Consider the following 27,567-nt stretch of genomic DNA (forward strand, 5'->3'; position numbering starts at 1 on the left):
TTTCACATGTTATGGCAAATGTCAGACAAGATAATGGTTCTTACCTAAACATTTTGCGCCTTGTCGCCCAAAGTGTACGGTGTCCAAGCACACAGAACATTTGGCTGCTCGCATAGTGAGACCAACATTAAATCTGTGAGGGATATTATGGTGCATTCGTTCTTTAAGGCGACGACCAAACTCTGTAGAAGCCAATAGTAGAAATGTAATTATTTCTAATGGAATATAGTATGCACAAAAGTAAAGGTGGAAAGACAAAATGTTTCTGATAGTAACATTAGAGAATGTGCCTTCATGAATAGTCACTGGCACATGTGTAAAATAGATTCTCACCTTCAGGTGTAGATGATTCTTTTCTCCTACTTGACTGAGGAGCCAGCAAATTGACTGCATTCGGCTGGTGCTCTGGAGACCTAACCAGAGCAGACATGATAATCTGCTGCCTCGCTGTACCAGGTGTAGATGGAAGCGGATGGTCGGACACCTTAAGGTGCGCAGCTGCAGAAGGTGAGAAGTAGTTCTGAAAAAACTACACCAATCAAATACCAACCAATGCTATCTGTACCCCAAGACTTCCTCATCCATATTCAAGGGGATGTAAAGCCTGCTAAATTTATCAGAAAATCAATATTATTGTAAATAAAAAATACATATCAGAGAGTGTATTGACAAACATGTACAGGCTCTAGTAGGGGTATTGGTAAACATACATAAATATTAGTTGGTACTCTGCAAAAAGAAGAGAAAAAAAAATAGTTGAGAAACTTTGCCAAAGATTAACTCATGAGAAATGGCCAAGTCCTACCTTCCTCTCTGGCAGATCTCAGCTCTATTCTTGTTTTCTGTAGAGCTTCCTCAAGTTCTGCAGTCCGCACTCTCTCTTTATCCAGAGCTACCTTGAGCTCATTGTACTGCAAGGGAATTTGTGATGTCTGAATGGGGTCATCTCTGCGTCTGCCAAATAGACCCTGCAGTACAAATCCCATACAAGAAATTACTGTTGTAAAATGCCACACATTTTTTTTTAAAAGTAATATACTCACAGCTTATTATATAAACACATTTATAATAAAAAATACAAACTATAAAACTGCTTACATTGTATTAATAATTGTACAGGAAATATTTAGAAAAAGAAAAAGAAAAAAATGATCTATAGTAGGGTCCACACTGATCAACTAAAATGTTTACTTCATTATTTTAATAAATTTTAAATTCTTGTAAATGATATATGATTTTCCATTTTCTAGCGAATTATATTAAAAATGATAGCTAAAGTTAGTGAAAGGAATAATTTGAAAGAAGTGGTGTAAAACATATCCTTTATAGAACAATAATCATTTTGTTAACAAATGTTCACCTTTTTCTTCTTAGATGGCTGATCCATTTTTGCTTGTAAGAAATCAATGAGCTTAGTTTGTTGGGAAATAGTTCCTTCCATCTTTACTTTTTCATGGGAATAGAGAACCTACCGCGCACCAGAAACAAAACATGTGTTCTTGCAGAGTGACAGTAGGATGATACAGTGCTCTTATACTATACATTAAGACATTTACCTGCATGTTCTCCAACTGATACTCTAAGTCACTTCTCTCGGTTTTCAGCAAATCTGCTCGATCCAGTGCTTCCTGGAGGCCTTGAGTCAAACGGAAGATGTGATTCTTCTGAAGATCCATTTGCTGCTGTAGCTTCGCCTGCTGTTCTCCATAAAACAGAACATTTCAGTGGATTGAAAACTGTCAGAGCTTTATTTAGAGCTAGGCGCAAAATTCAGCTAAAGGGCACAGATTGTCACCTGGACAAACCATGTTGCCGTACAACTTTGTTTTCCATGTAGGGAAAACACAGCCTGTTTTTTGCACGTAGCACACAAATTACTGGGCAGCTTTATATTTACACAGTGCTGCTAAAACGCTTCCACCTCTAAACCTTGCCGCACACTTTGCAGCCCAACATGATTTTGCCAAGTTGCAAAATTCCACCTGCTAGCTGGATATGCTGCTAACTATAAAGGAGGCCCTTAATGGGCAATATCACACGAACAGAAACAAAAATGCAGATGAAGGGGGATACTCTGAAGACCAGCAAGAGTGCCTGCCAAACCAAAATGCTATACACAAGTTTCACTATTGTATTTCCGTATCAATCCAGAGCCTTTGTCGCATCACCATATCTATTCATACTCAAAAATAGCAAGACCAATACTTGCCGAGTCACGTAAGGTACAGATTGGTTATGTCTTTGGAAAAACTTGGAATCTCAACATAATTCAGTATTGCCCCCCCCCCCCTCTTGTTTTAACGTATGTTTGGAGGAAATTATTATGCCTGTCTTTGCTATATTTCAGCAATATTTAAATTAAAACGTATTTAATGAAGCTTCTCCCCCAGCAGAAAGAAGCATGGCTGAAGTGAGAGAGATCTTATCTACCTCTTCTAGCAGTCGCTGCTTCAGTTCTCGCTCAGTCTCCAGTTTCTGCTGCAAGCTGCGTGCGTTCATTTCCAGCATTGCATGTTTCTTCTCCAGATCGTTTAGCTGCGTGATTGAATAAATAGATGATGAGGGTGCAAGACAAGTGCTCACATCAAAGTCTTGCGAATCTCAGGCGCTTCATGTTTCATAATTTGGCTTTCAGTCTCCTTGGTAATACATCTCTGGTTTCAAATATCAGCATATGGCCAGTAAACATCAGCAATATTTACTTCTTGGGTTTATTGGTCACATAGGAAAACCTAGATATATTTTTACAGATATAGACATTTGGAATTTTTCTCAGCAATATTACAAATTCAGATAGGATACAAGGCTGCAAGTGCTCTGAAAACAACACTGTCCTTCCTGAAAGCAGGAGGAAAACTAAGGCAGGGTACAATATGGTACAATACTGTTTTGCAGATAAGGCTGCTTTCATCAAGTATTTTTTCTTGATAAGACCTGGGAACCTTTATAATATTACACTGACCTTATCTGACAGGCTTTCGGTCTTGAGTTTTTGATCCTTTAGTGCTTGTTGAAGAGCTAAAATCTCTGCTTTGTGTTCTTTAACTGCCAGCTCAACCATTTGCCGAGATTCAGTACTGCGTTGGTCAGCTCGAACTCTGCAATTAAAATCAAAGAATCAAATACTAACAACAATTTAACAAAATAAGTTTAATGAAGGCCAATTACATTCACCCCTGAAGCAGGTGAAACACTATGTAATAATTTCTTGCACGAAGCCTTCCCTACAGCTAAGAATTCTAGATAGTGACATCCAAATCAACATTTCAAATGTCTCTGGGCTGTCACAAGCATCTCAAGGAGCTTGTGGTCTTGTGATAACATGGACAGTGCAAATGATGAGAAAAAATACAATTTAACTAACTCCCGTTACATTTTGCGGCTAACATATATACAGTGCTGTATAGTACAACAAGTGTAACTTATAAGTGAGGCTGTAATAAGTAGTTATTTAGAAAAAAGAACATATTTTTATCTAATTAAATGTGCTTTGGCATAACTGAAACCTCTAGATAGCTATTAACTGCCTCCTATAAAGATGCCTAATAAATTTAAAATAGATGAGAAAAGAAGATCCACACAAGAAAATGATATGAGCATGTCAAGCCATAAACCTCTATATGAATGCAGTGAAAATATGCTCATTTGATCATTCAGAGCAAATCCAGTGATGCTATTCTCATGTGATCATTTCATTATGAGCAAATCCAGGGACAATATGCTCATGTGATCACACAGAGTAAATGCGGTGGCATTATTTCTATATTACTCAGAGCAGAAAGCTGCCAACATCCAACAGTTTGAATCTACAGATTGTTTCTCAGGAGAACAGTACTACTTCATGAAGTCATGATGTGTAAAAAAGCTGAAAATTGAGGAAACTACATGGCTGTAACAAACATTAAATTTAACATATGTTAAGCTAAATGCTATCTGTTCAGATATCTATTTAACCGCTTAATTAAACCAGCATGTGTAGGGGATAGTTACTTTTTAAATCTGTGGTATACCTGGGGACAAAGGCCACAGATGAATAATATTTGAATTGAACATTACCTGCCCTGTTTTTCGCTATCCAGGAGTCTTTGGACCTCTCGAAGTTTACATTCAAACTGCATCTTCTCATCCTCTAGTGAACTTCTCCAACTCTCCCACTGACGTTCCTTCTCCAACAACTCATCATTCAGTGCCTCCAAGTCCATGACCTGCTCCTCCAACATTGTGCATGTGGTCTTTAGTGCCTCCATCGTCTGGAATTATTAGACCACAAATTCTAATTAAACGCTGCTTCTACATGTAAACTGGTTTAGACAACTAAAACCCTGCAGACCAGGGATGTGCAACCTGTGGGTCAGTATGTCAAGAGTGCCCCTAGAATATATACATAGTTTTTTTTTTTACCTCTTTTATTCCGTATACCACTTTTTGTGTGCCCAGGAAATTGGGAGTCTGACGCTTTGGAGCCTTACCTAAAAGAAAGGCTGAGCACCAATAGTGTAGGCAACACTTTTATATGATCACTTTGTGGTATTGTTTAGAGGTTATCATGGATGATGCATACATTTAAGTCAGAACAAACAACATACCAGCTTTAACACACATCAATATAAGCAAATGTGCAAATTGTTCTCTTTGCAGAATAACTTATGACCATTTGATTTATTTTTAATAGAGTGAATATTTTCTGGATATTCGGATTTCATTGTTCTCTCTATAGGGGATGTAAAACTGCATAAGAGACATCAATTTATCATTACTGACAGGAGTAGGTCATGATGAGGTTTCTTAAAGTGAGCAGTATTGAGGACAGCACAATTTCAATGTTAATGTGGTCCACAGACTGATATATTTGTTTAATATTTGAAATGTAAACAAGTAAATTAAGCAAAAAAAAAAAACATCTGCTGTAGCAATTTAATGAAGTCAGTGCCGAAAAATATTGGCCTAATTTTCATTGTAACAAGTCAGCTGCGTATGGTTGATTTTCTGAATTAATATAAATTTTGATAGCATGGGAAAAGGTAAAAGTAGAGTAAATATTTCAACATTTTTTTGGGGTTTACTTTTATTTTAAAATGAGGTTATCATCTCAACATGTCATTCTTCTATATCTCAAAAAGCCACCATAATCATACCCATCAAGTCCTGCACACATTTGCAGGATGCATTATCACATTCATAGCTTATTAATACAGCCTAGTGCCGTGATGGCTAACCTATGACACGCGTGTCACTCGTGACACGCCGAGGCATTTTGACTGACAAGCCAGGCGTGACAGTCAAACTGCCTGTTTTAACCATGCCAAACATTTTCTTTATACAGCAGTACAACTACGTCTTCGGGTACGTTGCCACAATGGATCAACATTCTGAGGTCTGTAAACCACGAGTGTCTTGTCCAGTCCAATGCCACCAACAGCACCTGGACCCCTTCTCTTTATAACTTTTTGAGAAATCAGGCAGTATCACCACCAGCGAGAACAGATAAATCAAATTAAAATCCCATCAGACCCCCATGGCTTCTACAAGATTGATGTATGCCAACTCCATGGTGGTGTCTGACTAAACTCTTATGAGCTTTTCCTCACAGAGGAGTTCCTGAACTAGAGCGCTTGGCACCACCCTTTTCTCTAGGACATTCATCGGAAGCTGAGAACTACCGACCCTAAAACCCATGATGAAGTACACCACCTCCAAACCCCAAAGACTGACATCACAATGGCACAGCTCTGGCTTAGTTTGTCAACCCTCAAGCACAGGAGGAGTGTGCAATGTGTTCAGAGACGGAGTTCTACTGTGTGGTCAAAAGAAAATGAGACTTGTCTCATTTCAAAATAAGTTAGATCTGGAAAGACTTTGAATAGAACCATGAAAATTGGGCAGCATAGAATGTCAAGCCCATCTTCCCAAGAAACTTTGTGCAGAATGGATGTCCGTCTGCAATCCAATAGACAACTTACCTGATTTTGTAAAAAAAACAAAACTATCCTGTCTCGTGGAAGAAAGGTCAGGTGTCCAACAGCAGAGCCCCTCCTACCCCCCCCAAAAAAGAAAACAATCTCTGGGTAGTAACCGGATTGGACATCTTATAATTAAAAATCCAACTATGGGACACCAAATCAGAGTTGTTTTCTGGTAATGTGCCTAAATTGAAGTCAGCGGACTCTGGACCACAACAATAGAGCCAAGACACTCTTGGGGCTGTCACCAGACTAAAAAGGCAGAGACAAAAATGTAAATGATGTAACAGAACAGCACAACTACTCCAACCAGTATTCACAGCCTTCTAGTTGAGGTTCAGCTTCAAACCAAGTTGAAAAGGTCTCAGGGAAGCACCCACCAAAGAGAAATAGACTTAAGGACAATTTTCCTATATGTATCACCCTAACAGGTAGCAACACTAGCAATCGGAAAAGGGGTGGCTCTAGTCAATAGCACTATTGGGACATCCACCATAGATAGATTTCCCAGTTATCCCTATACCCCTTGGGTAGAAAAAAAATGGGTCCGCAATCTGTATGTAAACTGAAACTTCTATTCAGATTTAGTCCATGCCTCACAAAACAAAGAATCTAACCATGGAGACAAAGGAAAACTTCCTTCTTTCTAGTAAATAGTGGATTGTCAGGCTCAACTGAATCCTTCCTTATGCGGGTGTGCCCGAGAAGTCCACAATGCCTGACTCGGCCAAGGAACAGGGAGAGGTGGGAGAGGTAGCAGAGAAATACTCAGAATCAGACCCTCCCCAGGACAGGTCTAAGGCAGAACTCTGGCGCACCAGGGACCTCGCTCCTGAAGGGTTCTCCTATAAGAAAGAAATATATTAAACCATTTACTACATTGACAACGCCAGGACTTGCGCCCAAAACCAGCTCTTCTAGTGACATTGCCTAGGGACAGAATAACTCGTCAACTTCAGAAGACTGGGGTCAGTCGTTGACGTTTCAGCATAGAGGTGGAAAGACAGTAACTGCAACTACATCTTGAACATGTAGGGATATGTGACAATAGACTGAGGGATTAAGTCCAGGCTGGTTTTACCAGACCAGTGGCGAAAACAGCAGGTATACAAGACAGACGGCAGTCAGTCTCACATATAGGGGCATAATCAATTGTCCGTGTTACTCGCAAAAGTAAAGCGGCGTTAAGAGTATTACCAGTATTCCGGTAATTCTAAGCTGGATTTCAGCTCGCAGCTCAGGGAGCTGCGGGCTGAAAGCGGTCGTTAAAGGTACTGTAATAATGGTAATTACACGCACCATTACCGTAATAACAGGAATAGTGCGCAAGCCACGTTACTTTTGAGAGTAACGCGGACAAGTGAATATGCCCCGAAGCGTATAATGCATCCTTGCCTGACTGTGCAACTGCACTGGGCAACTTAGACAGACACTTCATACAAGTTTAACAAGGTACTGCTGAAACAACACCAGTTCACAACTTCAGCGTTCACAACAACCACCAACTGGGACCCGTCTTAATTGTGTGAGTTATTCGAGCGCACAGAGAAGTTGCGGCTCGTCACAGAAAAACTCAACGGATAAAGGTCTGATAAAAGTATTTCTCACTGCACTTCTCTAGTGTGCCAGACCCCTGTGTCTTATCTACTTACACTAGCCGAGTCTCATGTTTATCCATCTATGAAGTGAGGTTGTGACATTACAAACATTACAGCCAAAATTCTAATTCTTAAGAATGAGTCTTGTTTTTCGGAGAATACAGATGAAGGTTACCTGCTATAGACTAGCCGTTCGCTTTTCAACTAATTAAGAACAATCATTATTCCACTAAGTGTTGGCAGAACTGTTTCACGCTCATTTATCCACAGACTGTACATTTTATATAAAGACAGATTTGATTTTTTTCTCGTTTCCTTTTAAATTATACTCATATTAAGCACAAAATCTACAGTATAAGGTGGTTTATGGCATTTTTTCTATGAATTTATTTTTAGATTGATGTTTTCCTATGAGTAACTAGTATATATAGTTCAGCAATTGGCCATATTGCTTGTATTGTTATTTTAACAAGGATTCTATACAAGAGCTCTTCTATATATGTCAAGTTCATATAAATGTTCTGAATAAATATAGTTACCTCTACTACCCACGGATCTATGAGTTTATTAGGACCAGTCCTATTTTTATTTAGTGGTTATTGTGCGCTGCCGCAAATTTTATTTGTTGACTTCAAGTGGCCTCCAAATTCCCCAGATCTCAATCCGATCGAGCATCTGCGGGATGTGATGGAAAAATAAGTTAGTGCTACGAAGACCCCACCTCACAAGTTACAGGACTTAAAGCATCTGCCAGATACCCTCAGGGGTCTTGTGGAGCCCATGCCTCAACGGGGCAGAACTGTTTTGGCGGCACAAGGGAAACCCACACAATATTAGGCAGGAGGTTTTAATATTGTGGCTGATCGGTGAAGAAGAGGAAGGGGATTAAATTGCTTGAAGATTTTTAAAAGTACCAATGTTCTTGATGTGGAAAAAGCATTTAATCTGGTGACGTGGGATCATTTATTTGGGTCTCTTCACAGATTTGGCTTTACTGATCATTATATTGCTATCAGGCCCACACTACCCAAGTTTTAGTGAATGTATCCATCTCTTCTCCATTCGTAGTGAAACGGGGTACAAAACAGGGAAGCCCACTGAACCCATTACTATTTGCACTTGCTCTGGAACCACCGGCAGTGTTATAACGAACTAATCCCTACTATCCCATCATTCGTCTGGGGAACTGAGAATAAACTGGTAGTCTTTGCAGATGATATGCTACTGATGGTCTCTGAACCCCACAGATCTATTCCCACCATCCTAAATACTATTCACAGGTTTAGTTAATTTGCTGGTAAAAAAAAAATAATTTTAATATATCTGAGCTGATGCCCCTTGCGGGAGCTGTCACTACTATACATGACCAGGAACTTACTTCTCAATTTACATTATCTCCCAAATACTTAGGTATTTATATCCCTGCCAAACTACACAATTTGTATGCCTTCAATTACCTGCCTATTGTCAATAAAATATCAACACTTATGTAATTTGAAATATCTCCCTTTTTCTCTACTGGGCCACCATTAAAAGTGTAGTTTTCCTTAATCAACCCTTCCCACTTCAAATGTTCCCGATCGGTCTAAGTCTAAGTCTATCTAAGTCTGACCTCCACATATGAGCCACTGCGTTTTCCAAATTTCTCTGGCAATCCGAAAAATCCCTGTATAGCCAGGAATAAACTGGTTCTCAGAAAATCCCGAGGAGGTTTCGGACTGCCCGACACACTTTAGTTTACACGCGCTAGCTTCCCTGTTTTGCTATATATATTACATTTTACAAATCAGGCGCTGGTGCTGGCTCTGTTTCATCCGTACTCGCCAGCAGCATTACTACATATGCCTAAACCTTTGATACACACAATTCCACAATAATATATTGTTTAAGGACACTTATAAATCTTGGATCCAACTTAACAAAAAATATGGTACTATAAATGTTCCAAATTCCATCCAGTTTGGGGTAACCCTGAGTTCCCTTAAATTTGGTCAATTTTATATGTACTTACAAATTCACCATTACATAAAATCATTACGATTGCCTATGACAAATCCAGAAAACCCTAATAATTTAGATGCTTTAATTACTTTCCTTAAGACTACACCCTATAGAATTTAATACATATACACTGATCTACGCTTAAACACACAAAGCGTGGAAAAAGGGATATCCTGAACATGGAAAATCCAGACACTTTATTACAATATTTTGAATCCACATGGAAATCTTTCACTTCGGCTCGACTCCAGGAGGTTCACTTTAAGACGATCCACAGAGCCTATGTCCCTCAGTCCAGGCGTCAGTGCATGGTTGAAGGTGAGATGGGAATGTGACCAAAATGTAAATCACAATCTGCAAATCTAATACACAATTTCTGGAATTGCAGAAAAATCAACATATTCTGGAATAAAGGTGTGAATTATATTAAACAAAGTTTCAAAATATGGACAAATATTTCTGAGGAACTCCTTCTCCTTGCCAATTGGAAGAAAGTTATACCATCCTCTGAGATGTTACCCACCGTTACAGTAATAGTGACTGTTGCTAAACAGTTGATTTTGAAGCATTGGACATCACCGGTCCAGTCTTCCCTTGCTGCGTCACAGACTGAATTATTAGATGTTATTTATCTAGACAGGAGAGTCACGCACAAAAAATGGGGGTTGTATATTAAATCTTTAGAAACACATTCAACGCGCTATATATTAAAACATTTCGTCTACTACATGGTATCTTTTGCGACAATTGGACTTGGGTCCGGTGAAGTACTCTCCCATTTATTTAACCTTCCAAATCTTATAACTATTAAATTGAGATCCTCTTTGTGCACTGCCATCCACTAATCCCCCCACCCCCACATGCCCTTCCATACTGGAAATCCCCGCAAATAATATACTCTGGCTATACCCTCACATGGACAAGTACTATCTCACAGTTATTACGGCAATAGTGCGCGTAATTACCGTTATTACGGTAATTCTAATGCCGACATTTTGCTTGCAGCTCCCAGAGAAAGCCGGGTTAAAACTAACGTAACAACGGTAATAGCTTTAGCGCAGCGGTACTTCGGGAGGAACTGAATACCCCCTATGTATACAGTAATGCAAACATTTAATACATAACTTCCAAACATAGTAGATACTTTTCATGTCCAATGTTTCTACTGTTGTTCTTTTTTTGTGTTTTTATAAACAATAATAAAAAAAAAAGATAAAAAAAAAAAATGCCAATGCCCTAAGGGAGACTCTATATCCGCATGGTTATAAGATCTCCCAAAGAATGAATGAGAGAAAAATAAATAAAATAAAGATTCAGAAGCACACAGTGCATTTTTTTCTGCATTTTCGTGTATGGAGAACTAACTTATGAAGATGCAACTAAGAAGAAGTCCTTAGATTCAACAAGAAAATATCCATACCTGTTTCTGACTAGTAAGCTGCATCTCCCGCTCTGTAATTTCTCGCCTTAGATGATCAACTTCACTTCGCAGTTGTATAATTTCATCTGAGGCTCCTGAAACATCATTTAGCTGTTTGGTCAGATAGAAGTTTTGATTGTTCAATTCTGCATTTTCTTCACTCATACGGTTGAGCTGATCTTCCAGGTCTGTAAGAACCTGAGACATGATCGAAAGCCTTTAATATGCATTTATATTTATTATTATTTTCATAATAATTATTAAATCAGCAAACATGGCAAGACAGTAAAAGCAAAATAAACTTTACAAAGTGTTCAGCTGATGTCTTGGTGTAACTATTATATAAATCACTTTTCTAGACTCAATCCTCCTATTTATCACACACTAGGGGGTATATTTACTAAACTGCAGGTTTGAAAAAGTGGAGATGTTGCCTATAGCAACCAATCAGATTCTAGCTTTCATTTATTTAGTGCATTCTACAAAATGACAGCAAGAATCTGATTGGTTGCTATAGGCAACATCTCCACTTTTTAAAACCCGCAGTTTAGTAAATCTAGCCCTAGGAATTGAAAGAAAATGTGCAATAGTAAATCACTTAAATGACTGATACCTATGTAACAGGCATAAATCACATTTCTCCATCATCCTGTTTGGCGACACCACTAACCATGGGTTATAGAGGCTCGATCCTGGAGTCTGGCAAGATGTTTTACTCCACACCCCATATCTTCCTCACTGCAGGAATCTTCAGCGGCAGCAAGTTTCTCCCCCTACTGGAAGGGAGAGAGGAGCACAGAAGACAGTCAGCCCCTGGAATGTGCAGTGGCAGTCCAGTAGGCGGCTCAGACAGCAGGTGTCAAGAGGCATCCTCTGCTAGGCATCAGTGAGGATCCATTCTAAGGGAAGGCTGCAATTTTTCATGCTGGGTCCATGGGGAAGAGTATCTACAGGCAGCAGCAGCACCTCCTCCTTTGCATGCTTCCTGTTTCAGGAACGCCCGCCAGAATTGACAGGCGTCAATTCAGAAAACAGGGCCTGCTGCTGGACAAGTGCTAGGCCTGATTAGGAGTCCAGGTGTGGACTCTGTGAGGCCGTTGGTCACTGCCAAAGCAGGTAGTGAATGGAACCACTGCATTGCATACAACTTCAGTTTCCGCAGTTCCGGAACAAGCAAGGTCCTGGTCAACCTTCCAGTAAAGGGATACGTCACTGCTGCTGCAGATAGTTACCAGAACCACTGCACTGGTAACATCTTTTGATCCCAAAGTGCCAGACCAAACACTGGAGGACTAGCAGATGGTATGTGCTCCAATTAACTTTCCAGAGAGGACCTGGGTATTTCACAGTCAGCTCCCGGTTAGACGAAGGCCTGCATTTTGTGCAGAAACACCACTTCGGGAGGTGAGTCACATGAGGCTGACACCAGTATGCAACCCCACTAAGCAAACTTGCAGGAGGTGTTCAGACTGAGGAATTTCAGCCAAATCTGTGCGGAGGTACGATTCCTAGACAGCTCAGTACTTCCTTCTTGGTAGACTTCCCTACCTTGGAAGGCCTGGCAGAATACTGTCCCCTTTCAGACCTTGTAGCTCCTGTTACCCCATTTCCTTCACTGCTGAAGAGAAGCAGGTTGAAGAAGGTTAAGGGCTAGTTATGGGCGCTTGTCACTCTTTAAAGCTGGCTCACATTCAAGTTTGTGCTGGGTCCTGAGCCCAGCACCTCCCCCTTGGCGGGCTCCCCTCATTCAGGAAGGCTTGCAAGAACACAGACAATTTTACCTTTGCCTGCCTGGCTGGAACACTACCCAGATTAGAATCGTCCCTTAGGAGGCTGTTGCAGTTCTCAGATTTTCTGCTCAGCATGCCAGGTTGATGGCTGTTTGCCGCACACACCTGCAAGAGGTGAAGTCAGCCTTGGTATCTTCAGTGGCCCCTTCTATGTCTGGCTCATACAGCTTGCTACAGGTTCTTGTGATGTGACCCCTTCCCTAGCACATTCACTGGAAGTTTCAGGGAATGTTTTCCTCTAGGGAACTTGGCCAGTGATGTGCTGGTTCTGGAACACTCCCTCAAGTCTATCTAGCCTGAGCACATGGCCAGGCAGTTGCCTGGGCTAAGCTTGGTTAGATTTTCCTCCTCTTAAGAGAAATTATAGTTTTCGCTTCTTTAGCTAGCTCTCATATGCACCTGTTCTCTACTGTGGTTCTGTTCTCGGAGAAGGGCTAGGTGCCAGAGGTCTTGTTCATTATTGAAGATTACTTGTGCTGAGGAGGATTCCTGTACACATCAGGAGCAGTGGATATAATGGGTGCCATGAGACAGGCAGAAAACATGCAGAAAAGTGAGGAGTTGGATGTGCACGACTATGCTCAGTAAAGTATAAAGAAACTGTTGCTATTCTTCCCCTTTTCTTCGAAGTGGGAGTTTTACTGTGTTTTGAGGATATGGTTTAATCTTCTTGGTGGTTGTCCCTATAGTGTGTTTAAGAGCTCCACTTTCTGATTTCTCATGCTGCAAACTCAAACTTATAAATATCTGTGGGGCTCCGAGAGCAGCTTCAGGCTGATTTCCTCTAGAAGGGTTATGCCGGCGCTGGTAGAGCTTAAGGGCCAGGGATTTGTCTTAAGCTGTTTCAGTGTCTCCCTGTGTAGATGATCCACCACTGCCATCCACGTTTTAGCAATATGAATTCAGAAATCACCTGGTGGCACGTTGACAACCAGGTCCTTAACCACGCAAAACATTTAGGCCCAGGCTGACCTCTAGTCTGAACCTTAGGTTCGGTTGAACAGATTCAATAGGAATCTTTCGTGGTCTGTCATATATGGCATCTAACAAACAGAGTTCCATGTGACCAAAAACAAGAGGGTCTGGGAAGGTCACTGTTGACTTCTCAGATGTGCAGTGCAGTGACTACATTCCAGATTTGTTCTCTACCCTTGGGCTGGTGACTGACCCGAACGTTTTTTGTTAGGTGTTAGGACAGTATTAGATATCATTTTGAAGTCCGAAGTAGTGGACAATTTTCTTCTGTGGACAATCTCTTGTTTAAAACAGGCTTGCTTCTGCATCAGATAACCAGAGACGAGCCTCTTGTCTCAGTTTGTTCTGCGACAAACATCTATCCTATTTTGCAGTTTTTCCAGGAGGTACCAGATCAAGGTCCTTCTGTTTATCCGTGTGTCCCGAAAGACTCATCAAATCGCTTTTTGGTGGCTGATTAAGGGTTGTCCTTTTGGGGGCATATATTATCCATCAGCGAGGCTTTAATGCCTTGATTAAAAGCAGGGCAAATAGCAGGACCTTGTGTTGGGCAGAACATAAGGTTCCAGCAATGTTGGCAGCGTTTTATCCAGTTTAACTGAAAAACTGATTTTTACAGCACGCATGAACCATCATCCTGGACAATAAGTTTCATGCGGATACACTAGCCTTGGTGATTACCTTTAAGACAAATCCCATTAAGACAGGGTACTTCTCCCATCAGGGACTGGAATGGCTGGCTTTAAGGTGTGGCTACAGAAGCCATAAATTATCTGACAGGCTGACAAAATCATGCTTGAGGCTAGAACACATTGGGATTTGTGTTTCGTCTTGACGGCTTTACAACATCCTCTTTCCAAACTGTGAAATCTGGTGGAGATTAAGTTTCGTTGTACAAAAAAGGTGTTGCTGCTGCCTATCCCATTCCCACAGCAAGATGGGTGTCGAAACTGGGACCTCTGATTCGAGTCTCCCCTATTTTTTCTTTCAATCTATGGTGGTGTAAAATTTCCATATATATCACGTAATCCTGGCATGCGCCGAGAACTGTTGCAGTGAGAGAGGGATCATTTACTGGATGTTGTTAGGGTCTAACACTCTATGTCCAAAGAATTCTTATTACTCTGTTAGACTTATGATCATTTGGTCCTTTATGATACCCAAACATAAGTTATCGGAGCCAAAACATTAGATTGCTAGCTGGTTTCCTTCTGTTGACAGGCTGGTATTAGGGCCGGTATCCCTGTTTCTGACAATGTAGGGGCGTTTTCTTCCGGCCTTTTGGGCAGCAGTGTATAGAGTCTTGCCTGAGCTTCTCTGCCGGCAGCCTTCTGGCCTATGCTTCAAATGTTTGTCAGGGCCCTTTCATGCAATATATTTGCATCCATGGATGATCGCTTGTACGTTATGTGTGGTGCACCGTAGCTTTTGAGCATATACACCCATTGGGGCATCTTTGGTAAGTATCCATGGTTCGCAGTATCCCGCAATTGGATAGAGAAAATGATTTTTGTATCGACATTAAATCCTTTTCTCCGATTCCATTAGGAGACACGGCGCAAACACTATTTATTCTGTATTTCTAAGTTAGAGTGTTTTAATGTTCTATAGCGGTTGCTCTTTTGTTCTGTCTCGTACCTGTCCTGTGCAGCTTGGAGCTGTATAAATAACTGAAATTCAATGCAGGGAAGGTCTGTAAAAGTTGGAGCAGTAAAATATCTTGCAGAATTTTTAAAGTGTCAGACTCCAGGATTGAGCCTCTATACCACATGCTTATCCTCCAATGGAATAAAAGAAAAGAGGATTGATATACTTACGATAAATCTGTTTCTCTGATTCCTTCTGGGGGACACTGCTTACCATGGGTTGTGTGAGGGGGAGGAGGAGTTGGCACTTAACTAGTTAACTTGTGAGCTGCCGACAGACCCCTCCCCCTGCAAAGCCCCTGTACTTCCAGTTTAATTATAAAGCCCCCAAAGAAGATAGGCCAAACCACCGAGAACATCCAGAAGAAAAGCAGAAGTGAGGGAACGCAGTGTCCCCCAGAAGGAATCAGAGAAACAGATTTATCGCAAGCATATAAATCCTCTTTTCTCTTTCATCCATCCGGGGGACACTGCTTACCATGGGGACTTTCTAAAGCAGCCCCCTTGAAGGGAGGGACCGCTCTGATAGCCCGGCACGTAGAGCACTACTGCCAAAACTGGTGTCTGGTAAAATTTAGTAAACGTATGGACCAAGGACCAGGTGGCTGCTCTGCATAACTGATCCGCTGAGGCCCCATTTCGTGCAGCCCAAGATGCCCTCACAGAACGGGTAGAATGGGCAACAATACGATCTGGCACGGGTCGGTTAGCATTGATATAAGCCTGCTTAATAGTTAAAGTAAGCCAACTAGCAATAGATTGCTTTGAGGCTGGCCATCCGCGTCTTGAGAAATCATACAAAACAAATAAGGAATCTGTGCGACGAATCTTTGAAGTCCTCTGCACATAGATTCGGAGAGCTGTGACCACATCCAAAAATTTCACAGTTCCTGTTCCAGGCCCTTGAGGGTCTTTTGTGAACACCGGAACTAATATTTCTTGGTTTACATGAAAACCAGAAGCTACCTTTGGCAGAAACAATGGAACCGTTCTGAGGACTGCTCTGTCATCATAAAACACCAAATAAGGTTCTCGCCAAGACAGCGCACTCAGTTTTGAAACTCTCTGGGCTGAGGCAATAGCAAGAAGGAAAACCACTTTCCATGTCACGAACCGTAACTCTGCAGACTGTAACAATTCAAAGGGAGGCTTCTGAAGAAAATGAAGGACCAAATTAAGATCCCAAGGAGCCGTGGGCAGAACATATAGAGGTTGGATATGTAGGACTCCCTGTAGGAAAGTCCTGACATCCGGTATTTCTGCCAGACGTTTGTGAAAAAACACAGAAAGAGCCGAAACTTATACTTTCAAAGATCCTAGGCGAAGACCTCCATCCAGGCCATCCTGTAGAAAAGCAAGAAACCTAGAAAGACGGAACGATTCTAAATTGCTGGTCTGGTTGTCGCACTATTTAATGTATGTAAGCCAGAAACGGTGGTATATCCGAGCCAAGACTGGCTTTCTAGCCTTAATAAGGGTATCCACTACTCGTGAAGAAAACCCTCTGGATTTCCAAAGATTGGCTTGCCGTTAAATTCAGCCGCTGCAAGTCCTGATGTAGGAACGGACCTTGAAATAGAAGGTCCTCGCGAGGAGGTAACCAGAGACCTGGACCTACCGCCATTAACAGAATCTCCGGATACCAGACCCTCCTTGGCCAGGCTTAAGCCACCAGAATGACCGGCAGTCTGCCCTGTTTGACTCTCCGAAGAACCTGGGAAATCATGGAAATGGGAGGAAACAGGTATCCTAACTTGAAGTCCCATGGCATTGTCACGACATCCACTGCCAAGGGATCCCTTGCCCTTGAGCAAAACTGTGGGACCTTTCTGTTGTGGCGAGATGCCATGAGATCTCGATCCAGAAGCCCCCATCGGGCGACCAGAGTCTGAAAGACCACCGGATGAAGAGCCCATTCCCCCGGCAGAACATCGTGTCGGCTTAGGTACTTTGCTTGCCAGTTGTGAATGCCTGGAAAAAAGACTGCTGAAATGGTGGGTGGTTTTCGGCCCATTCGAAAATCTGATTGGTCACCTCCATCGCTCCTGCACTCTTGGTGCCTCCATGTCTGTTTACATACGACACTGCCGTAGCATTGTCGGACTGAAGGCGGACCAGCAATCCCTGAAGGATGAGTTGCGCTCCCTTCAGGGCCTTTAACATGGCCTTCAGTTCTAAAATATTTATGGGGACAGACGTCTCTTGAGCGGACCCCATCCCCTGAAGTCTAAAATGAAGAGCTACAGCTCCCCGGCCACGAAGACTTGCGTTCGTGGATACCAAGATCCAAGGCCAAGGGGCAAAGGACCTGCCGACTAACGAGTTATTCTGGACTATCCACCAACTTTTGGAGACAATAGAATCAGCTGACACTGTAATTTGTGATGGGATCCTGACCATTTCCTGAGGAGGTCCCATTGAAAACATCAAGAGTGGATTCGATCATAAGGGAGAGTCTCCAAGGCCGACACCATCTTCCCTAGTAAGCGCATGCACAGGAAGACCGATGGTCTCCAGCAGGACAGAACTCAAGTTGTCGAGTCCCGCAGGGACCGTATCTTGCCCTCTGGAAGAAACACTTTCTGACTGTTGGTATCCATTAGCAGTCCCAAAAAAATCATTCTCTGACAAGGAATTAACTGGGACTTAGGGCGGTTTATGAGCCAACCATGCCTTTCCAGAATACTGATAGTAAGTCAAAGGTGTTCCTCGAGCAAAAGAGCAGAGGCAGCCTTGATTAGTAAGTCGTCCAAATAAGGCACTAATTGCACCCCTCTGGAATGAAGCCGCCATAACCGCCATCATTTTTGTAAACACCCGAGGCACTGTTGCAAGGTCGAATGGAAGAGCCCTGAACTGGTAATGGGCCGACCCCAACGTGAATCTTAGGAGAGACTTATGTGCTTCCCAGATGGAAACTTGGAGGTAGGCGTCCTTGATATCTATTGACGCCATGAACTGACCTGCCTCCATTCCGTTGATGACCGATTTCAGGGATTCCATTTGAAATGTGACCACCTGCAAGTGAAGATTCAACTGCTTTAGATTTAAGACTAGCCGGAAGGAGTCATTCAACTTCTGGACCAAAAAGAGGTTGGAGTAGAACCCTTTTCTCCTTTGGTCTTCCGGGACTTTTATGATGACTGCCTGCACAAGAAGAGAAGCAACGCAATGAAGCATTGCTTGTCTTTTCTGTGTATGGCAGGGCAAGCTGGTTGCAAAGAACCTCCGAGGGATGGGCCTGCCAAGTCTATTGAAATATAAATGAAAAAAAAACCAAAAAAAAACCCTGCATTCTTGATAACATTAGCCAGGGATATACCATTAATAGAACAGAAAGAAAAAAAAAGTAAAGTACTGAACAAGCATGTATTTTTTTTGTTTAAAATGTAACACCTTCCTAAACACAGGTAACTTTGTGAGCACATCATGTATTCACTGCCTGCAGAGTGCGTTTCTTTTCACTTCCCATTGATTTAGCGAGCCAGGGCTTAACACCACTGAACTCAATTCATGAACCAGGACCTGTGTTATTCCCTAATCATCATTGTCAGGCAGGGAAGCTGAGGTGCTGTTTTACAAAGCCGAAACTTTAGGATGTCAGCAGACTATGAACAGGATTCTGAAACAGTCACTGCTATGAGCACTTCCCTACTCTGTAATATACATGTAAATTGTATGGCATAGATGCACCAACAGCCCCAGATCTTGATTTATTCCACATATAGCTACTTGCCACAAACATTTGGCAGATGATCTGGCCAGTAAATCCGTCCTCCACATAGAATGATCCATTCAAGATAATAGATACAAGCTGCATCAACTCTGCCGTGGAAATGCTATTTTACAACCCATTCACGAGTTGTTCACCTAGGTGAAAGATACTATTGCCAGCCAAGCTGGTGACAGAGGTTGGCTATAAGCACCAAACCAGAGGTGGGAAAAAGGCTCTTTAGAAGACCGTCTAACATCTTGACTAAGGGTCCTTCAAAAACGACACAGTCGGAAGAGGAATCATGGTCCTCCTAGATAGTTGGGTTCATAGCTGGAGAGGATTCCCACATTTACAAATCTAGCTGGGGAAAAAAGATGGTGTGTTCCAAAAAGCATGGCTTGAACTCATTAGTCTGGAACCGTCCATTCCCCTAACACAAGCTCATTAAAGCAATGGTATGGGGGAAAAACAGCTAGGAGACAGGGTTTACTTTGTTGTTAGGAGACAGGATTGCTTACAAAGAACGGACAAGTACACATGTTGAAAAGTCTAGTCTTACATTACACTTCCTGAAGGGCATTAATCATAACAAGAGAATGTTTACCCTTTATTACTAATGTGTATCATTCTAAAAGGACACTTTTTTTTTTTTCAAAACACACGTTTATTATGTGAAAGGACTCTGACAACAGAACTGAAAGAGGAGGAGCTTTGAGATACAAAAATCACACCAGTAACAGAAACTAAAAAATGATCATAACTTACTGTACAACTATCCCGCAAAGTATCAAATTTACGTTGGATCTCATCTCTGTGTGACTGAAAAGGGAAAAGAAAGTTACATTCATTTATATTCAAAAAGTGTCAGCTTATCAGAATTACAAATAAAAAATGTCAGCAAAAGTATCATAATGCTTCATCTCATACCCTTAATGCTTGGATTTCCTCCTCAGCTTCTGCAGTGGTGTCCTCCAGCTCAGTTTTTGCTTGGTGCAGCTGGTTTTCTATAACAGAACGTGCAGAATGTAAAGAAGCAATCTGGGATTCTCTTTCCTGTAGTGTCAGCTGCATCTCAGTTAGCTGCCTCTTCAGCTCCAGCTTCTGCTCCTCGTGCTCCAGACTAATCTAGATTAAGAATATATCAGAATCATCAGAAAAACATTGTTAGAACATCTCTTATCCAGTAAAATAAAGATTGCACACATGTGTTTGTTTGAAAGATTGGAATCAAACAACCTCCAAGCTGCTGGGGTTGATTCCATCATACTAACCTCAGCCACCCCTTTGTACATCAATGAAAGTGTTGCACAGTTAGGGGCAAACAAAGTGAATGACACTCTGCTTGTCCCCCCCAAAAAAATGTGTTCCATCTGTACCGAGAGTCTACCTTAATTCTTCTGTGTTATGCCAAAATAACCCCCATGTTGTAATGTGTACTTAAATCATCATCATTTACATAGAACTCACTCACATCCGTCCCTGCCCTCATTGGAGCTTACAGTCTAAATTCCCTAACATACACTCACACAGATCAAGAGAGACTAAGGTCAATTTAAGAGCAGCCAATTAACCTACTAATAGGTTTAAACTGTTTTCTAATAACAAGAGAAAAATGAGAATGAGAAGAGAAAAAATAAAGTAATTTGAGATGAACAGAAAGCTATGATGGTTAGTGAACAGCCTGGGATACTTCAGGTTAGAAGTTCAAATCCCAGGATAGATGGAAGAATATATATCATTTTTAATTTGAGTTTTTTAATTATAGTTTAGTTATAAATAGAAGTGGAGACTGTTGTTTAGCCATCTATTTATTTATTTACTAAGAATTTGTGTTATGCATTGTTTTATATACGATTAATTATTAATAAACATATAGGAATTAATGTATAGATGATTAAGAAAGCTTGTTTGTGAAAGAGGGTAATTTACATAGTCACCCTGATATCACTAATCAGACAACCGATGTCTAGATCTCAGGTGTTTTCAGGTGCCATATAATTTTTATGTTTCCTGATTGGTGCAAAGAAGTTTATAAGGAGACCTCTGCATTTTGATTGCTATCTCTAAAGAAACCACAATTCAGTGTGGAGAAACCAGTCGGATTGTTTAATCAACAAATTTTATGAACTATTGGAATCTGGAAATACTTCACTAACTGATTGATGGACTTGTAAACTAAAGTGCTGCTACTATTTACCAACTCTTTCTTCCAAATGGATTAGCAATTTGAATACTGAAGTGCCCAGAGACTACCTGGAGACGAAAAGAAATTTTGCTAGGCTATTACGGATGCCCGTCTCCTGGGTAATCAACTGATCGTAGGTAATACAGGTCTCGTTATTAATAGTGGCTCATTGGTATTGGACATCAGAAGAAAGGACATACATCCAAGGTCCCGGATTTATCTTTGAAAGGTGTGCGTCTTTAAATCTATACTGTACAAGCATTTGTTTACAGCTGATCACTAAAAACATTGTGGAAGATTCTGAAGAAAAACTATATTTTCAATATCGCAGTATTAAGTTGTGCTGTGCACCATCAATGATCTTATATATTATAAGAATTTAAAAATCAGGTACCTGATAAGGACAATCTACAATATAAATGCCTAGTGGCGTGTGTGAAAAAAAAAAAAAAAAAAAACAAGCTGCAGCACCACCTGCTGGGCAGAGTTATACACTGACCTATATATTTCTTGAAGGAGAAGTGACAGTTGGGAGTGGTTGGTGGTTGCCGGGGGTGACAGTGGGGAGTTTTTAACACCTTAAGTAGCTTGATGAAGGATGTGGCGATGAAGATGAAGGATGAGGTGATGGAGAAAAATGATGAGGTAGTGACATGTGGACAAAACCACGTTAAAAAAGGGCGCTTGCGTCGGGAAGTAACGCTCTTCCCCTGAGGAGGCCTGGGCTAGGCCCAAATGCATGACAAGAACCTTTTTAACACCTTAAGTAGCTTGATTTGACTAGAATGCATGAGTATCATGCACGGGTTAATTGTATCAAATATATATAAGACACAAAACAGACTTATAAGCTGCCTAGTCTATTTATGTTGTATATTTTAACTCCATATTTCATAATAATGTTTTTTTTAATATGGTTTATTTGATTTTTAATAAATCAAACTTTTTAAAATGCTCTTATTTCTTCCCAATCCTCCAACCCCCGTCGGCTTTTTGCCACCTTCAACTCCCTCCTCTCCCCCTCTCCCACTCCCCCCCCCCCCCACGCTCTCTGCTGTTGACTTTGCTACCCACTTCACCTCCAAGATTGAGTCTATACGTCAAGACATCAGCCAGCAGTCCCTTCTTACCCCACCCTCTCCTCTCCCCCCTCCATGCCCATTCTGTCCCCCTTCTCACCCTCCTCTGCTGCTGCTATCTCTTTTCTCCCCTTCCCTCCTGCTAGCTCACCCTCCTTCTCTTCCTTCACTCCGGTATCTGCAGATGAAGTCCATACCCTTCTCTCTTCCTCTCCCCCCTTCACTTGCACACAGGAACCAATCCCCTCCCATCTCCTCCGCTCCCTCTCTCTCTCTTGAAGCCTGCTCCCACCTTGCACACCTCCTCAACCTCTCCCTCTCCTCTGGAATCTTCCCCTCATCTTTTAAACATGCTCTTGTCTCCCCCATACTCAAGAAACCGTCCCTTGATCCCGCCTCTCTCTCTAATTACTGACCTATTTCGCTTCTTCCTTTTGCCTCCAAACTCCTTGAACGGGTGTACAACCGTCTCACCTCCTTTCTCTCCTCTCACTCACTCCTTGACCCGCTCCAATCTGGTTTTCGCCCCCTCCACTCCACTGAAACCGCCCTCACTAAGGTCACTAATGACTTTCTCCTCGCTAAATCCAATAGACACTATTCCCTTCTTATCCTTCTTGACCTCTCTGCTGCCATTGACTACTGTAACCTCCTTCTCTCTGGCCTACCTGATTCTCGCCTTGACCCTCTTAAGTCTATCCTCAATGCTGCTGTCCGCCTCATTTTTCTCTCCCACCGCTCTGTATCTGCAGTCTCCCTCCAACAGTCACTACGTTGGCTCCCCATACACTACAGAATTAAATTTAAACTCCTCACCCTCACCTTTAAAGCTCTTAGTCAATCGTCCCCTCCCTACATCTCCAATCTCATCTCTACCTACACTCCTACCCGCCCCCTCCGCTCTGCCTGTGACCGCTGGCCTCACTACTTCACTGATCACCTCCTCTCACTCTCGTCTTCAGGACTTTGCCCGGGCTGCTCCCCTGCTGTGGAACAATCTTCCACGTTCCATCAGGTTAGCATCTACTCTCAAAGGCTGCAAGCGTGCCCTTAAGACTCATTTCTTTATTCAAGTCTATCAGTCCTCCTCCTTACTTCCTTGTCCTGGCTCTCTCCCCCAGTTAGTATCACCCTATTTGTGTCTCCCCCTTCCCTTTAGGATGTAAGCTCTCATGAGCAGGGCCCTCTTTCCTCGTGTGCTCCTTCTACTGTTCCTTCACCCTTTGTACCTCTTGGCCTGCTTCGCTAGCCTTGTTTTCCCTGTCTTCTTAAGCTTTGCCCTTTTTCTCGCTGATTTCTACCATCCCTTTCACTATCTGTCCCAGATATAATCTGATTTCCTTTACCCTGTCACCTGTGTTTGTATTCATTTTTGTATCATGTTGTGTCTTGGTTCTGTTTTCTGTATATGTAATGTACGGCGCTGCGGACCCTTTGTGGGGCCTTATAAATCACAGATAATAATAATAATAATAATATTCTGTTAAGTGGTAACTATATGTACTGACGAGAAAGTGTTTTGCGCTCCTAGTTTTCTATAAATTATAAATATTTAATTAGGAATGGGAAGCACATCAATTCTCTACGGAGCTACATCTGTCTCCTTCAGTACATAAAAGTGGTGGCTATAGTTATATATTTTTGTATATATTTTTTAGACGCTTATGTTTACAATTATATATATATACATATATATATGGTTAAATTGATTTCTGAACTGTTTGTTGTGGTTGGCAATTAAATCAGCGCCTAGAAGATACCCGGGAGGGTACAGTGTTTGTGTTTTGGAATTAACTTTCAAGTATGTTTCTGGAGTGTGGGAGGAAACCCACACAAACATGGGGAGAACATACAAACTGCACACAGATAAGGCCATGGTTGGGAATTGAACTCATGACCCCAATGATCTTCTGTGAGACAGAAGGGCTAACCACTAAGCCACAGTGTTGCCCAATCGATTGTTAATCTGGGTTCTTTCAATTGTGGTATATGGACATGAGGGGAATGGGGTTAATCCTCTATTTCTCATGCAGCATTGAGGGAAACAGGCCCAGTTTTAGCTTGTCAATGAAAATTTTATGAACCAGACTTATTACTCGATTAGAAAGGATTTAAACCTCTTTACTCTGGAAAATGAAGTGCTACTTTAACCATATATTACCTCTCGCAGTCTTGTTTCTAGTTCTAGCAGCCGGTTCTTGTCAGCATGCTCTTGGCTATTAATCCGCTCTAGCTGTTCTTCCAGCTTCTGATTCTGAGCCTCTATTTTCCCAGCCTGAGTCTCCAAGTAGAATTTTTGCTGCCGAAGTTCTGAAATCATCTCCTCCTGGGCTTTCCTTTAACCACAAATAAAGAATTGTAACAATGTGATATGGTTGATGTTAGTACCAGATGAACTCAGATACTCACATGTTCCTCTGAGTAAAAAGACTGCTATTTGCTGCCAGCTTATTCGCTTCAGACAGTTCTGCTAATCTTTGTTCCAAAGACTTGATCTTTGACTCCAAAGCATTGATCATCTGAAAGATTTAAAGTATCATAAATTATTCACTTCAGCTTTTAGCGGAATGGTTTCTTGGAAACAGTCCTTTAACTCTAAGGTGTCAATATTTTCACCATACTTGGGACAGTATTTCTTGTTTTACCTTAATGAAACACAAAAACCATTTCCATATTACTCACTGCCTTCTGTTCACTTAGTAAGATGTTTTTCTCAGAAAGGTCTTCTTCATTTTTTAAACGGACCAGTTCAACAGATTCCTTCTCTGTCATATCCTTTTTAATTTGTGCTTCAAGACTCTGTTAGGAAGAGAATGAAATGTTGACATACTAAAACCTAAAAAAATACTATATGAAGAGAAGCCACAATTAAGATTTTAAATATCCATTCATATGTAGGACAGTGTAAGAGAGAGATCACTACTTGAAGTACGGTGCTCAATTAAGTGAATTTATGAGAGTGGAGGACAGTTTTCAGAAGTTTATGGAATGTATATTTAGAGTTGAAGAGTTGTAAATGAATGAAAACAATCTCTTCATGTTGTTTGTGGGAAATTTAACCAGGACTACATTTAAATGGCCAGTGAAGAAGGCCAATGCGGCTAAGCCAACTTTCAAACAGGTTTATGACACAAGTACTGGCGGTTAAACTCTCAGTGAAAAGATTTATGTGATTTAGGAGGAGGGCTTGAGGACAAATCTCGGATGTCATTTAGAGACATATAGCTAGCACTGAAATCCCAGTTTCTGAGCAGCAGTTTATGACAGACATAATACAGGTGAAGGAATTTTATCTGGATGTACGATGCTTTTTAGCAAAGACAGGTTAAAAGAAAGGAGATTATGATAAAACACGTGACTACATATCTGGCTCAGTGAAAATGATGTCAGCAAAGAGATAACATTAGAAATAACATTAAATTAAGCAATTTAAAGTAGGTATAATGAGGAAAAACTTTAGTTAAGTCTGTTAGAAAAACACATCCAGGACTAGAATTTACAGGAGATATGACTAGTGTTGTAAGACAATTAAGCCAAAGAAATACAGACTGGCTTGGGGGGGCGTATTTACCCGGACTTTCTCGTCATACGCTTGCTCATTTTGCTTCATATGAATATCCAAATGCTGGGCTCCCATTTGAGCCTCCCGATATTTTTCTTCCAGTTCCTAAACAAAAACAAATTAATTCAAGTGGGATTCAGTGGAACAGAAAATCAAATTGCTCCATAAAAAGTACACTGGTCCAGATTTAAGCCATATCATATCCATAAAAAATCCTTTCTAATGAATAGATAGTTAAAATAGAGATGCTATTATTTATAAAGAACAAGAAACCATTGTGAAAACTTGAAAGGGGTTACATGTATAATAACAATTAGAAAATGTTAGAAGCGGCACCATTTTACGCAATGATTTAAGGCCCACAAGGCAGTTTAACACAAAAGATTGTTCCCTTTTAGATAGCAGTATTTAACGTACCATTATTTTTTCAGCCATTTGTTGAATTTGCTGAGATTTAGTCTGTATATCTTCTTTCAACTTATTTTCTCTGCGTTCTACATTCTCCAGTCTCCTTACTTGGTTTTCCAAGGAATGCCTTCTCTCCTGTAGATGGCAAATATAATTACCAGCTTTCAAATATCTTACAGAGCAGAAAATGCAAACAACTGTCAACAGCAGTCATTCAAACCCCCAAAGAACTCTTGATGCGTATTCAGTCACAAAATAACAGCTGTAATTCTGATTTCAATTCTGCTATAACTGGATAACAAATTTCCTGATATGGGGTATTAATAAATGCAGTATGACATGTAGTTGAGACAATTAATATGCAGTAAGCAGCAAATGCCTGCATAGTGGAACTATATTAACATTAATTATTATGCAGGTTACACTATATAAAATTATATTATTTAAACATATTCAGCATACCACTCAGTACATATACTTAAAAATTTAAATAAGTCACGTTTGCATGTCTGTGTGGGTTTAGGTTGTGCAGAAGCTACGCAATGTAGAGACACTGTGTCCTGAACAGGAAATATGTGGGTGGGAAACATTGCAGATAAATTATAGGCATTATTCCTGGGGACAGGAATATCTCTCTGGTAAAAAAAAAAAAAGTAAGCAAAGGGCATAGAGACAAGTTTCTTCCAGCAAATGTCATATATCTCTGGTATATTAGAGCAGAGATATACAATACCCCTATCTTTTTAGACTCAGTGCACTTTATTTTGTCCGAATGTGTGTTTAGTGATTGTTTAAATTTTCACTATGCGGTGGGCAGCAAGCACCAGGACATGGGCAGAATCCATATTAATTGCTGTATCAAAATGAACATCCTTGTTTTTAGGTTTTAATTAATATATGTGCAATTTACTCGGTGTCACTCGCCACAACCCATTAGTCAAAATGTGTGTTATATTTATTTCATGTTGTATAAAAAATAACAAAGAACAGACAAAATAAGACAGGGACATGGCGGGGAGATGGTTACTTAAAGAAATCTGTACATTACGGCCACACCTCAGCTTCAAATAATTTTTTCTTTATTCCATCATTTGAGTCCTCGCGATTCTTAAGTTTCTCCAACTCTTTCTCTGCTCTTTCTTTAGCTTGGCGAATATTTTGGAGCAATTCAGTAGCTTCAGAACTGGCTTTCACTGCCTGAAATTATATTTAAAAAAAGTTTTCACAG

General features: G+C 41.0%; 1 protein-coding gene across 1 annotated transcript in view; it reads right to left on the reverse strand.

The window, feature by feature from the left end:
- The window catches only part of CIT (citron rho-interacting serine/threonine kinase), a 122,336-nt gene that overhangs the window by 21,424 nt on the left and 73,345 nt on the right, over nucleotides 1–27,567 (reverse strand). Inside the window, exons 17-33 of the mRNA XM_075214796.1 lie at nucleotides 27,396–27,536; nucleotides 26,349–26,474; nucleotides 25,941–26,036; nucleotides 25,052–25,168; nucleotides 24,779–24,888; nucleotides 24,531–24,705; nucleotides 20,033–20,230; nucleotides 19,871–19,924; nucleotides 10,980–11,177; nucleotides 4,057–4,250; nucleotides 2,963–3,098; nucleotides 2,431–2,535; nucleotides 1,557–1,697; nucleotides 1,361–1,468; nucleotides 806–968; nucleotides 334–498; nucleotides 45–182 (exon numbers count right to left, since the gene is read on the reverse strand). Coding sequence (XP_075070897.1) covers nucleotides 45–182; nucleotides 334–498; nucleotides 806–968; nucleotides 1,361–1,468; nucleotides 1,557–1,697; nucleotides 2,431–2,535; nucleotides 2,963–3,098; nucleotides 4,057–4,250; nucleotides 10,980–11,177; nucleotides 19,871–19,924; nucleotides 20,033–20,230; nucleotides 24,531–24,705; nucleotides 24,779–24,888; nucleotides 25,052–25,168; nucleotides 25,941–26,036; nucleotides 26,349–26,474; nucleotides 27,396–27,536 — 2,365 coding nt within the window. The remainder of the gene's footprint in view (nucleotides 1–44; nucleotides 183–333; nucleotides 499–805; nucleotides 969–1,360; nucleotides 1,469–1,556; nucleotides 1,698–2,430; nucleotides 2,536–2,962; nucleotides 3,099–4,056; nucleotides 4,251–10,979; nucleotides 11,178–19,870; nucleotides 19,925–20,032; nucleotides 20,231–24,530; nucleotides 24,706–24,778; nucleotides 24,889–25,051; nucleotides 25,169–25,940; nucleotides 26,037–26,348; nucleotides 26,475–27,395; nucleotides 27,537–27,567) is intronic.

This window comes from Mixophyes fleayi, chromosome 1 (assembly GCF_038048845.1).
Source record: "Mixophyes fleayi isolate aMixFle1 chromosome 1, aMixFle1.hap1, whole genome shotgun sequence".
Lineage (NCBI taxonomy): Eukaryota > Metazoa > Chordata > Amphibia > Anura > Limnodynastidae > Mixophyes > Mixophyes fleayi.